This window comes from Coregonus lavaretus (assembly GCF_964263955.1).
Source record: "Coregonus lavaretus genome assembly, chromosome: 36".
NCBI classification, from domain to species: Eukaryota; Metazoa; Chordata; class Actinopteri; order Salmoniformes; family Salmonidae; genus Coregonus; species Coregonus lavaretus.
In genome coordinates this window covers 12,892,025-12,904,096 of record NC_140023.1, presented here as the reverse complement: position 1 = coordinate 12,904,096, position 12,072 = coordinate 12,892,025, and the positions used below count along the sequence as shown (strand labels likewise).

The following is a 12,072-nucleotide window of genomic DNA, read 5'->3' as shown; positions in this document are numbered from 1 at the left end:
GAGAGCTACAGAAGGCTTTGTGTAGGAAGATGGGATCCGACAGCCAATGATTCACCCTCATCGCCAGGCTCAGCAGCCAATAGGAAGATCAGCTCAGGAAGTAACAGAGATATCTCATATAGGAAGACACAGATTGTCGAAGGTGCAAGATTCCACACAGCAGCCGCCCTGTCAAGCAGTTGTTCATATCCTATCAGATTGTTTGTTTCATACTTCCAACCAATCAGGCTGCTTGTTGTATGCTAACTCCTACATGTGATCTGCTTGGCTAGAAGGGTCTGTACAATTATGAGTGGATTGCCAAGTGCAGTCAATCAATACAAAAGGATGAAATACGTTGTGACAGAGAGAAAACATTGCAAGAGTAGTTTAACGTTAAGGATTGTGCTGCATACTAAACTTAGCTACTACATCATAAAAACATTGCATGGGCCAGTATTCCTACAATGACCCCCCCCTCCCCGCCTCCTCCCTGCCCCCCAAACCCTCAACACATACACCACTTCTCCCCACAACTATTATCCCTCCAGTCTTACAATGGTACAGTCTCAATGTACTCGCCCTTCACCCCCTCCTGGAGGGTTTTGGTGGAGGCAGTACAGCCCTTGGTTCCCTTCCCCTCTCCTCCCCCATCCCCCCCTCCCCCTGAGTCCTGCTTCGTCATTGGACTCCGAGCCCTATGGGGGTCTCCTCCTCTCCTCTCCCTCTCCAGGATGGGTTCTGCCACCCTGCCTCCTGGCCCAGCCCCAGCTCCTCTCCTCCTGGCTGGGGGCCCCCAGAGGAAGGTGTTGGCCGGCTGGTAGTGCTGGTGGGCGTAGCGGAGCAGTCTGCGACGGAGGGAGCGGAGGCGGATGGTGTAGACATAGTACTCCAGGATGCTGTGCAGCATGTTGGGCAGGGTGCCTCGACACAGAGCCTCGTCCAGCAGCAGATGCACCAGGGGGGCCTTGAAGGCCTCGAAGCCGAGCTCACCCAGAGACTTGAGGATGCGTGTGATCCGCAGGTAGTTGTGCTGTGACCTAAGGAGAGAAGGAGAGATAGGTAGGTTGTTCATCACCTGAGTGTATTGCACCAAACCACCTACCTCCACTTTCTTGCATAAATCAGAGAGAGAAAAAGAAAGCAAGCCAATGACACAGAAGGAATTAATACTCTGTGAGTGTGTGTGTGTGTGTGTGTGTGTGTGTGTGTGTGTGTGTGTGTGTGTGTGTGTGTGTGTGTGTGTGTGTGTGTGTGTGTGTGTGTGTGTGTGTGTGTGTGTGTGTGTGTGTGTGTGTGTGTGTGTGTGTGTATCACTCACTCATTGAGGTGCTGGAAGCGTTCTTGCCAGTTGGAAGCTCGGGTGACATTCCCAATCTTATCCAGGAGTTTGATTCCGTAAAAATCCAGCATGAGTGTGTATGCCAGCAAGAATCGCCGCTTGGCCTCCCGAGTGCTTTGGAATTCCTATGGGACACAGCAAAGATCAGTCGGAATTATGAGTAGATCCCACAATATTCCAAATTCCTGTACATGATGACATACTGACATTTTCAGATCAGTGACATTTTCAGATCACAATGGTTAAGTTGCAGTCAAATCGGTCAGTGTGTGGTTAAGTGGTCCTGTTACAGTCTTTACCTTGATCTCCTCCTGAGTGAGTTCTTGAGCATAGAAGTTGAGCCCTTGCTCCCTCAGAGGGAAAAGCCTGCAGGAAAGACAAAGAGAGCGAAGAATGTCACAGAGTGTGTTTAACTCTCTGCCCCCAACTTTTCTATGCATGCCTCCCCGTTCTCTCTTCCCTGTCTTTATTGTCTTTCACTTGCTATCCCCCTCTCCCCCTCTCTTTCTCTATACACATCTTCCTTTCTCTTTCTCTCTCCCACTGACGTCTCTTATTAAGTCAATTGAAGGAGTGCAAGCCACCCTTCTGCACGCGCTCACTGCTGCTTAGACACCCACTAATTGATATTATGCTAATGATCAGCTCTGTCAGAAAGGAGAGAATGAGAGAAACCAAGAGATAATAAGGTTGGTGCTAAAGGGACTAGGTGAGATTTGCAGCATACAGTGGGGAAAAAAAGTATTTAGTCAACCACCAATTGTGCAAGTTCTCCCACTTAAAAAGATGAGAGAGGCCTGTAATTTGCATCATAGGTACACGTCAACTATGACAGACAAAATGAGGAAAAGAAATCCAGAAAATCACATTGTATTGCTTTTAATGAATTTATTTGCAAATTATGGTGGAAAATAAGTATTTGGTCAATAACAAAAGTTTCTCAATACTTTGTTATATACCCTTTGTTGGCAATGACACAGGTCAAACGTTTTCTGTAAGTCTTCACAAGGTTTTCACACACTGTTGCTGGTATTTTGGCCCATTCTTCCATGCAGATCTCCTCTAGAGCAGTGATGTTTTGGGGCTGTCGCTGGGCAACACGGACTTTCAACTCCCGCCAAAGATTTTCTATGGGGTTGAGATCTGGAGACTGGCTAGGCCACTCCAGGACCTTGAAATGCTTCTTACGAAGCCACTCCTTCATTTTTACATTACATTTTAGTCATTTAGCAGACGCTCTTATCCAGAGCGACTTACAGGAGCAATTAGGGTTAAGTGCCTTGCTCAAGGGCACATTTACGTCATTTAGCAGACGCTCTTATCCAGAGCGACTACAAATTGGTGCATTCACCCTATAGCCAGTGGGATAACCACTTTACAATTATACTTTTTTTTTTTTTTTTTTTTTTGGGGGGGGGGGGGATGGGGGGGGGGTAGAAGGATTACTTTATCCTATCCCAGGTGTTCCTTAAAGAGGTGGGGTTTCAAATGTCTCCGGAAGGTGGTGAGTGACTCCGCTGTCCTGGCGTCGTGAGGGAGCTTGTTCCACCATTGGGGTGCCAGAGCAGCGAACAGCTTTGACTGGGCTGAGCGGGAACTATGCTTCCGCAGAGGAAGGGGAGCCAGCAGGCCAGAGGTGGATGAACGCAATGCCCTCGCCTGGGTGTAGGGACTGATCAGAGCCTGAAGGTACGGAGGTGCCGTTCCCCTCACTGCTCCATAGGCAAGCACCATGGTCTTGTAACGGATGCGAGCTTCAACTGGAAGCCAGTGGAGTGTGCGGAGGAGGGGGGTGACGTGAGAGAACTTGGGAAGGTTGAACACCAGACGGGCTGCGGCATTCTGGATGAGTTGTAGGGGTTTAATGGCACAGGCAGGGAGCCCAGCCAACAGCGAGTTGCAGTAATCCAGACGGGAGATGACAAGTGCCTGGATTAGGACCTGTGCCGCTTCCTGTGTAAGGCAGGGTCGTACTCTCCGAATGTTGTAGAGCATGAACCTGCAGGATCGGGTCACCGCCTTGATGTTGGCGGAGAACGACAGGGTGTTGTCCAGGGTCACGCCAAGGCTCTTCGCACTCTGGGAGGAGGACACAACGGAGTTGTCAACCGTGATGGCGAGATCATGGAACGGGCAGTCCTTCCCCGGGAGGAAGAGCAGCTCCGTCTTGCCAGGGTTCAGCTTGAGGTGGTGATCCGTCATCCATACTGATATGTCGGCCAGACATGCAGAGATGCGATTTGCCACCTGGTTATCAGAAGGGGGAAAGGAGAAGATTAGTTGTGTATCGTCAGCGTAGCAATGATAGGAGAGGCCATGTGAGGATATGACAGAGCCAAGTGACTTGGTGTATAGGGAGAAAAGGAGAGGGCCTAGAACTGAGCCCTGGGGGACACCAGTGGTGAGAGCACGTGGTGCGGAGACAGCTTCTCGCCACGCCACTTGGTAGGAGCGACCGGTCAGGTAGGACGCAATCCAGGAGTGAGCCGCGCCGGAGATGCCCAGCTCGGAGAGGGTGGAGAGGAGGATCTGATGGTTCACTGTATCAAAGGCAGCAGACAGGTCTAGAAGGACAAGAGCAGAGGAGAGAGAGTTAGCTTTAGCAGTGCGGAGAGCCTCCGTGACACAGAGAAGAGCAGTCTCAGTTGAATGACCAGTCCTGAAACCTGACTGGTTTGGATCAAGAAGGTCATTCTGAGAGAGATAGCAAGAGAGTTGGCTAAAGACGGCACGCTCAATAGTTTTGGAAAGAAAAGAAAGAAGGGATACTGGTCTGTAGTTGTTGACATCGGAGGGATCGAGTGTTGGTTTTTTGAGAAGGGGTGCAACTCTCGCTCTCTTGAAGACGGAAGGGACATGGCCAGCGGTCAAGGATGAGTTGATCAGCGAGGTGAGGTAGGGGAGAAGGTCACCGGAGATGGTCTGGAGAAGAGAGGAGGGGATGGGGTCAAGCGGGCAGGTTGTTGGGCGGCCTGCAGTCACTAGTCGCAAGATTTTATCTGGAGAGAGAGGGGAGAAAGAAGTCAAAGCATAGGGTAGGGCAGTGTGAGCAGGACCAGCAGTGTCATTAGACTTAACAAACGAGGATCGGATGTCGTCAACCTTCTTTTCAAAGTGGTTGACAAAGTCATCCACAGAGAGGGAGGAGGGGGGGGGGGGGGGGGGGGGGGGGGGAGGATTCAGCAGTGAGGAGAATGTGGCAAAGAGCTTCCTAGGGTTAGAGGCAGATGCTTGGAATTTAGAGTGGTAGAAAGTGGCCTTAGCAGCAGAAACAGATGAAGAAAATGTAGAGAGGAGGGAGTGAAAAGATGCCAGGTCGGCAGGGAGTTTAGTTTTCTTCCATTTCCGCTCAGCTGCCCGGAGCTCTGTTCTGTGAGCTCGCAATGAGTCATCAAGCCACAGAGCTGGAGGGGAGGACCGAGCCGGCCGGGAGGATAGGGGACACAGGGAGTCAAAGGATGCAGAAAGGGAGGAGAGGATGGTTGAGGAGGCAGAATCAGGAGATTGGAGGGAGAAGGATTGAGCAGAGGGAAGAGATGATAGGATGGAAGAGGAGAGAGTAGTGGGAGAGAGAGAGCGAAGGTTGCGGCGGCGCGTTACCATCTGTGTAGGGGCAGAGTGAGTAGTGTTGGAGGAGAGCAAGAGAGAAAAGGATACAAAGTAGTGGTCGGAGACATGGAGGGGAGTTGCAGTGAGATTAGTAGAAGAGCAACATCTAGTAAAGATGAAGTCAAGCGTATTGCCTGCCTTGTGAGTGGGGGGGGATGGTGAGAGGGTGAGGTCAAAAGAGGAGAGGAGTGGAAAGAAGGAGGCAGAGAGAAATGAGTCAAATGTAGACGCGGGGAGGTTGAAATCCCCCAAAACTGTGAAGGGTGAGCCATCCTCAGGAAAGGAACTTATCAAGGCGTCAAGCTCATTGATGAACTCTCCAAGGGAACCTGGAGGGCGATAGATGACAAGGATATTAAGCTTAAATGGGCTAGTGACTGTGACAGCGTGGAATTCAAATGAGGAGATAGACAGATGGGTTAGGGGAAAAATTGAGAATGACCACTTGGGAGAGATGAGGATTCCTGTGCCACCACCCCTCTGACCAGATGCTCTCGGGGTATGCGAGAACACATGGTCAGACGAGGAGAGAGCAGTAGGAGTAGCAGTGTTTTCAGTGGTAATCCATGTTTCCGTCAGTGCCAGGAAGTCGAGGGACTGGAGGGTAGCATAGGCTGGGATGAAGTCAGCCTTGTTGGCGGCAGAACGGCAGTTCCAGAGGCTGCCTGAGACCTGGAACTCCAGGTGTGTGGTGCGTGCAGGGACCACCAGGTTAGAGAGGCAGCAGCCACGCGGTGTGAGGCGTTTGTGTAGCCTGTGCGGAGAGGAGAGAACAGGGATAGGCAGAGGCATAGTTGACAGGCTGCAGCAGATGGCTACAATAATGCAGAGGAGATCGGGATAAAATGAACTAAACATCAGGGAAAGGAGAGAGCAGGCCTCCCTCACCAAAAAATATATATATATATATATAACTCTCCCAACTTCCACCTCAGAATCTATAAGTGTTTCACTGAACCACCCGAGTAAAACTCTCCCAACTTCCACTTTAGAAATTAGAATTGTTGTAAACTACAGCAGACTGTTATCAGTAGCTGTAATTAAGTACAGCAGCTACCAACCACCTAACGTTAATGCCTCGGATGAGGTTAGAAAAACAGCTGAATGGTAGCAGCTAGCTGGCTCAATCAAAGGTACTCTTAAGCATGAAATAACATTGGAAACAATTAACCACAGTTGCAAAAAGTTACCAGTAGCTACCCGCTAGCTAGCTAGCTAGCTAGCTTTGTTGGTCCAAGTAGTGGGTAGGCTAGCCTCGTGCTTCGCCGGAGTCCGCCGAATACAGTCCTTACCTACAGTAATTACCTACAATAACCTTCAATAACTACCTGAGTAAGCTACCTATAATACCAAACTACAATACCTACCTACAATCTAAATACATGGTTTAAGCTTAACTCAACACCATATAAGAAGCCGAGCTTACCTTTCATAACGCAGCAATGATTAAACGTTGGGTAGCTAGCACAAAGATATTGTATTTAGCTACCACAGTACAGCCTGCTGGTAGTGTTGGCTGGCTAGCAATGGCTACTGTGTTGACTTTGTTTGAAAAACGGCGTCGCTGCGAACGAATGTAGCTGGCTAAAAGGATATTGTTTTTAGTTGCTACCGTTGCTAATAGCTACTCGCCAGCTAATCCAGGAGGTGAGTTAGCTAGCTAGCTTCGTGCTACATCCGGCACCGCCGAATACAAAAGTAACCTACAATAACTACACAACAGCTACCCACAACAGCCCACGATGCCTACCTATGCTACTTAATAATATACAGCCCACGATGCCTACCTATAGTACCTAACTACAATCTAAATACATAGTTTAAGCCTTACTCGACAAAGCCCAAGCTATGTATAAAGCCAAACTGGCAGACTGCAATCAGTAGCCGAAATTAAGTACAGCAGCTACCAACCACCTAACGTTAATGATAATGAGGTTAGAAAAACAGCTGAAGGTGGCAGCTAGCTGGCTCAATTACAGGTACTCTTAAGCGTGAAATAACATTGGAAACAGCTAACCACAGTTGCTAAAAGTTACCGGTAGCTACCCGCTAGCTAGCTAGCTTTGTTGGTCCAAGTAGTGGGTAGGCTAGCCTCGTGCTTCGCCGGGGTCCGCCGAATACAGTCCTTACCTACAATAATTACCTACAATAACCTACAATAACTACCTGAGTAAACTACCTATAATACCTAACTACAATACCTACCTACAATCTAAATACATGGTTTAAGCTTTACTCAACACCATATAAGAAGACAAGCTTACCTCCTGCTAGAGAAAACACAACCTCTCCCGTCAGCATCCCCCGGAACTAGTAACACGTTGCCCGGGCGGTGTGTTTGGGATCATTGTCATGCTGAAAGACCCAGCCACGTTTCATCTTCATGCCCTTGCTGATGGAAGGAGGTTTTCACTCAAAATCTCACGATACATGGCCCCATTCATTCTTTCCTTTACACGGATCAGTCGTCCTGGTCCCTTTGCAGAAAAACAGCCCCAAAGCATGATGTTTCCACCCCCATGCTTCACAGTAGGTATGGTGTTCTTTGGATGCAACTCAGCATTCTTTGTCCTCCAAACACGACGAGTTGAGTTTTTACCAAAAAGTTATATTTTGGTTTCATCTGACCATATGACATTCTCCCAATCCTCTTCTGGATCATCCAAATGCACTCTAGCAAACTTCAGACGGGCCTGGACATGTACTGGCTTAAGCAGGGGGACACGACTGGCACTGCAGGATTTGAGTCCCTGGCGGCGTAGTGTGTTACTGATGGTAGGCTTTGTTACTTTGGTCTCAGCTCTCTGCAGGTCATTCACTAGGTTCCCCCGTGTGGTTCTGGGATTTTTGCTCACCGTTCTTGTGATCATTTTGACCCCACGGGGTGAGATCTTGCGTGGAGCCCCAGATCGAGGGAGATTATCAGTGGTCTTGTATGTCTTCCATTTCCTAATAATTGCTCCCACAGTTGATTTCTTCAAACCAAGCTGCTTACCTATTGCAGATTCAGTCTTCCCAGCCTGGTGCAGGTCTACAATTTTGTTTCTGGTGTCCTTTGACAGCTCTTTGGTCTTGGCCATAGTGGAGTTTGGAGTGTGACTGTTTGAGGTTGTGGACAGGTGTCTTTTATACTGATAACAAGTTCAAACAGGTGCCATTAATACAGGTAACGAGTGGAGGACAGAGGAGCCTCTTAAAGAAGAAGTTACAGGTCTGTGAGAGCCAGAAATCTTGCTTGTTTGTAGGTGACCACATATTTATTTATATACTTATTTGCAAATAAATTCATTAAAAATCCTACAATGTGATTTTCTGGAAAAAAAATTCTCAATTTGTCTGTCATAGTTGACGTGTACCTATGATGAAAATTACAGGCCTCTCTCATCTTTTTAAGTGGGAGAACTTGCACAATTGGTGGCTGACTAAATACTTTTTTTCCCCCACTGTATGTGTGAACCTCAGCGGTGTAACTGTTTTTTCTCGGTGTTATGTAGGTCTCTAAGTTATGTAGGTCTGTTTCAGAGAGTGAACTGACTGAACTTTGCTGTTCTCCTTTCTGCTTGTGGAACACTGTTTAGTTCCTGCAAATAAGAATGAGATACATTTCTATGTCCAAACATACATATGTAACAGACCTGGGTTCAAATACTTCATCTGTATTTGATTGAGCTTGCCTGGTCCCTTAACTGCAAACCCTGCCCATCTGGCACTCCTGGCAGGCTAGAGCAAATGCTCAAAGTATTTGAAATAGTATTTGAACCCAGGTCTGATACATAGTCGCAGGTGCACGTGACACACACATCCATAGTAACTGGAAGGGGCTCTTACCACTGTATGTAGGTGTGATTGTGCTCCAGTTTGTCATAATCTCCTCTCCATTTGGTCAGGATCTCCTCAATGAAGATACCTAGAGATGGATTCAGGTCAATCACATAAATTATACAGGAAACGGGTGTGTGTTACTGTTTAAAACTGTGTGTGTGTGTGTGTGTGTGTGTGTGTGTGTGTGTGTGTGTGTGTGTGTGTGTGTGTGTGTGTGTGTGTGTACTGACCATCTGGTATTAGAGGGATCTTGTTCAGGTAGAAGCGAAGGTTGCGGTACTCATTAGGTAACCGGGGCTCCTTGTAGTTCTAGGGAGGGAGAGGATGAGGAGGAAGAGTCAGGAAGTGTGTGTGTGTGTGTGTGTGTGTGTGTGTGTGTGTGTGTGTGTGTGTGTGTGTGTGTGTGTGTGTGTGTGTGTGTGTGTGTGTGTGTGTGTGTGTGTGTGTGTGTGTGTGTGTGTGTGTGTGTGTGTGTGTGTGTGTGTGTGTGTGGAGTGTACCGGGTAGTGTGTGGAGTGTACCGGGGCTCCTTGTAGTTCTAGGGAGGGAGAGGATGAGGAGGAAGAGTCAGGATGTGTGTGTGTGTGTGTGTGTGTGTGTGTGTGTGTGTGTGTGTGTGTGTGTGTGTGTGTGTGTGTGTGTGTGTGTGTGTGTGTGTGTGTGTGTGTGTGTGTGTGTGTGTGTGTGTGTGTGTGGAGTGTACCGGGTAGCTGTGGCGATATTTGTAAAGATCCTTTGCAGCATAAAGACTCCTCTTCATCTTGTTGCTGGATTCAGAGTCAGAGAGCTGAGAGAGCTGAGAGAGAGAGAGAGAGAGAGAGAGAGAGAGAGAGAGAGAGAGAGAGAGAGAGAGAGAGAGAGAGAGAGAGAGAGGGGAAAAGATAGTGAACACTGACTGAAATAGATAGCCACAATGATATCAACAGCGTTAGTGTGTGGTGTTAAAAGGTTGCTGCTCAGATAATCCCTGAGTGACATACAAACACTTGTAACAACCAGCTGTGTTACAACAGATGTCTGGGTTCAGTGGGTTCATAACTGAACTGGGATTAACTATTTTTGGTGTGGGTACAATAATCTGCCACCTTCTGCCCCATGAACCCAACTCTAGTGTTACGGAGGCTTCAGATGCACTCACAGTCAGTATAATGGTGAAAGGGCACCATGTCAAGGCATATAAAGGTAAAATAAACGCAATTGACTCATCACAGAAAAATATTGTTGTTTACCTATTTTGTACCAATGAGCAGGGATGCTGCCCTTCAAAGTTGTAGAGTTGTTGAGTAGGCTATTGTCATAAATAAAAATCAATCAATAAATAGAAAGCCCAACGGCCTAAACCTGAAAACAGCAAAGAATTGGGGGAATGAGCATACTGTGACATTGACCCAAATCAAAGGTAGGAAGATGGGCTCCCCTTATTTGACCCTATTCTATTTGATGTAAAAAAATAAAAAAATAAAGAATAGGTCACCTTCATCAGATCACTGTCCCACTTGCGCACAACACTAACCTACTCTCTCCGCTAGTGCACCCGGGACGTTGAGGACACGAACCATTTTACAAGACAGCGATAGATAACATTTTGGTTAAAACTGGACGCTATAATGTAGGAATGATGGCTATAAGTTACAATACATCCACTTGTGGCAATGCATAAGACCACATCAAATGGATACCTGGCAATGACATTAGATGTAGCCTAGACATGGCAACAAGACATGCGTTGGGTACAATTATTTTGAGACATAGGCCTAAACTAAGCTACAAGCCTACATACAAGCCTGATTTTGGTTGCCCAACATCAGGCTGAGATATTGACATTTTCAACGAGTCGGCTATGCAGCTGTGCAATTTCCCTTTTCTAATTTAGCTCAGGGCAGTCTACTCTTCTTCCTCTTTTCTTTGTGTCTGGTTGCTATAGATATGCTGCTGTGTTGTTGCGTTTCTGTATGAGCCAGTGTGTTGGTATTTACCTGCCGGGACATGTCCACTAGTTCGTCGCATCTCCCTGTCTCCGACGGACTGACACACTCCGATATCCCGCTGTCCTCATCACCCGGCTGCTCGTCCCATTCCGAGTCCGACTCCCATGTCGAGTCGCATTCTTCCACAGTGCTCGGCTCCTTGTAGCGCAAACTGCCCATCAGATTTCCCATTTAACAAACCTATACCGAGTCGCCGCCGTCCTCTGTGTCCATCTAGCCTACATATTTTGCCGTGCGGTCGGCCTGCTGAGCCACGGATTGCTTGTGGCTTTTAAATGGCAGGCTGAGGGAATTTCCAATCCACAGATTTGCTGGCGGTGGTGAACACACCCCCAATGCGCGCCGCGTTCGGGGTGACAGAATCAGGACCAAAGATGACATCACTTGCTTCGCGACTCAGGGACAGGGGTTAACTAGTGTCACCTCTGAGATCATCAATGTCAGAAAGAGAACAAAGAATCATTCTCCCTTTCTGTCACTAACGTATGTTTTCCATCGAGTTATAATCGGATTTGCACCCATTGTTGTAGAAATGTGCTATATGGGCCTGCCTATTGGTAGGCTATATGCGACCGCCTATTGGTAGGCTATATAGCACACACTTGTGGTTGTTTGCAGTGTTTTTTCTAGTTAGGTAGGCTAATCAACAGACTACAATTTTCTACTAAAATTCACATTTAAATGAGGGCATTCCTCCTAAAGGATGAGCTTTGATGTGTGGCAACACGGAGACAAACATAATACAACATGACAGCCTACCCAAGCAGAGTTGGAGTGGGAAACGGATCAAAGTCAAAAGCACCATTAGTTGCTGATAGAATACAACAGAACTGGATGATAGAATACAGCAGAACTGGATGATACAATACAACAGAACGGACATCAAATGCTATGTATAAAGATCAACGTTCAGTGAGACAGGAACCAGAACTGTCATGCTCATCAGCACCACATGAGAGCAGCATTTCCTATGTAATATATTATACCATAGCAACATTGGTCTCGACTCCTTAGCAAGCCTGTCAGCCATATCCTATTAAATTACTTTTTGAGTTCTAATATGTAATTCTATGGTTCAAGCACTCTTTAAATCCCCAAGTGTCATTTCATTTCTCTTCGTCTTCAAACTGTAGGCTAATCTCGAAATAATCCATAGCCAATATGCCTACTACTGACACGTCAGTCTGTTCGTGTCATCTTTGTAACAATTAACAGAGACGAAAGAGAGAGATAACGAAAGCGAAACCTGTCTGTGTGTGCGTGAGCTGACTTTGTAGAATGCCCGAACAAGCAAATAGAGGCTGTCCGAGATTTAGCACCATGGACAGCGGC

General features: G+C 47.4%; 1 protein-coding gene across 1 annotated transcript; it reads right to left on the bottom strand.

Annotated features, from left to right (window-relative positions):
• Positions 1–532: 532 nt before the first annotated feature.
• On the bottom strand, positions 533–10,933 carry LOC311110667 (opioid growth factor receptor-like protein 1; the record flags this gene model as incomplete). Its single annotated transcript, XM_084153205.1, has 7 exons — positions 10,729–10,933; positions 9,456–9,539; positions 8,983–9,061; positions 8,759–8,837; positions 1,621–1,687; positions 1,301–1,446; positions 533–1,019 (listed from the first exon to the last, which is right to left on the bottom strand). The coding sequence occupies exons 1-7, from the start codon at positions 10,909–10,911 to the stop codon at positions 533–535; spliced, it is 1,125 nt and encodes a 374-aa protein (XP_084009331.1). The 5' UTR covers positions 10,912–10,933.
• Between the last annotated feature and the right edge of the window lie 1,139 nt (positions 10,934–12,072).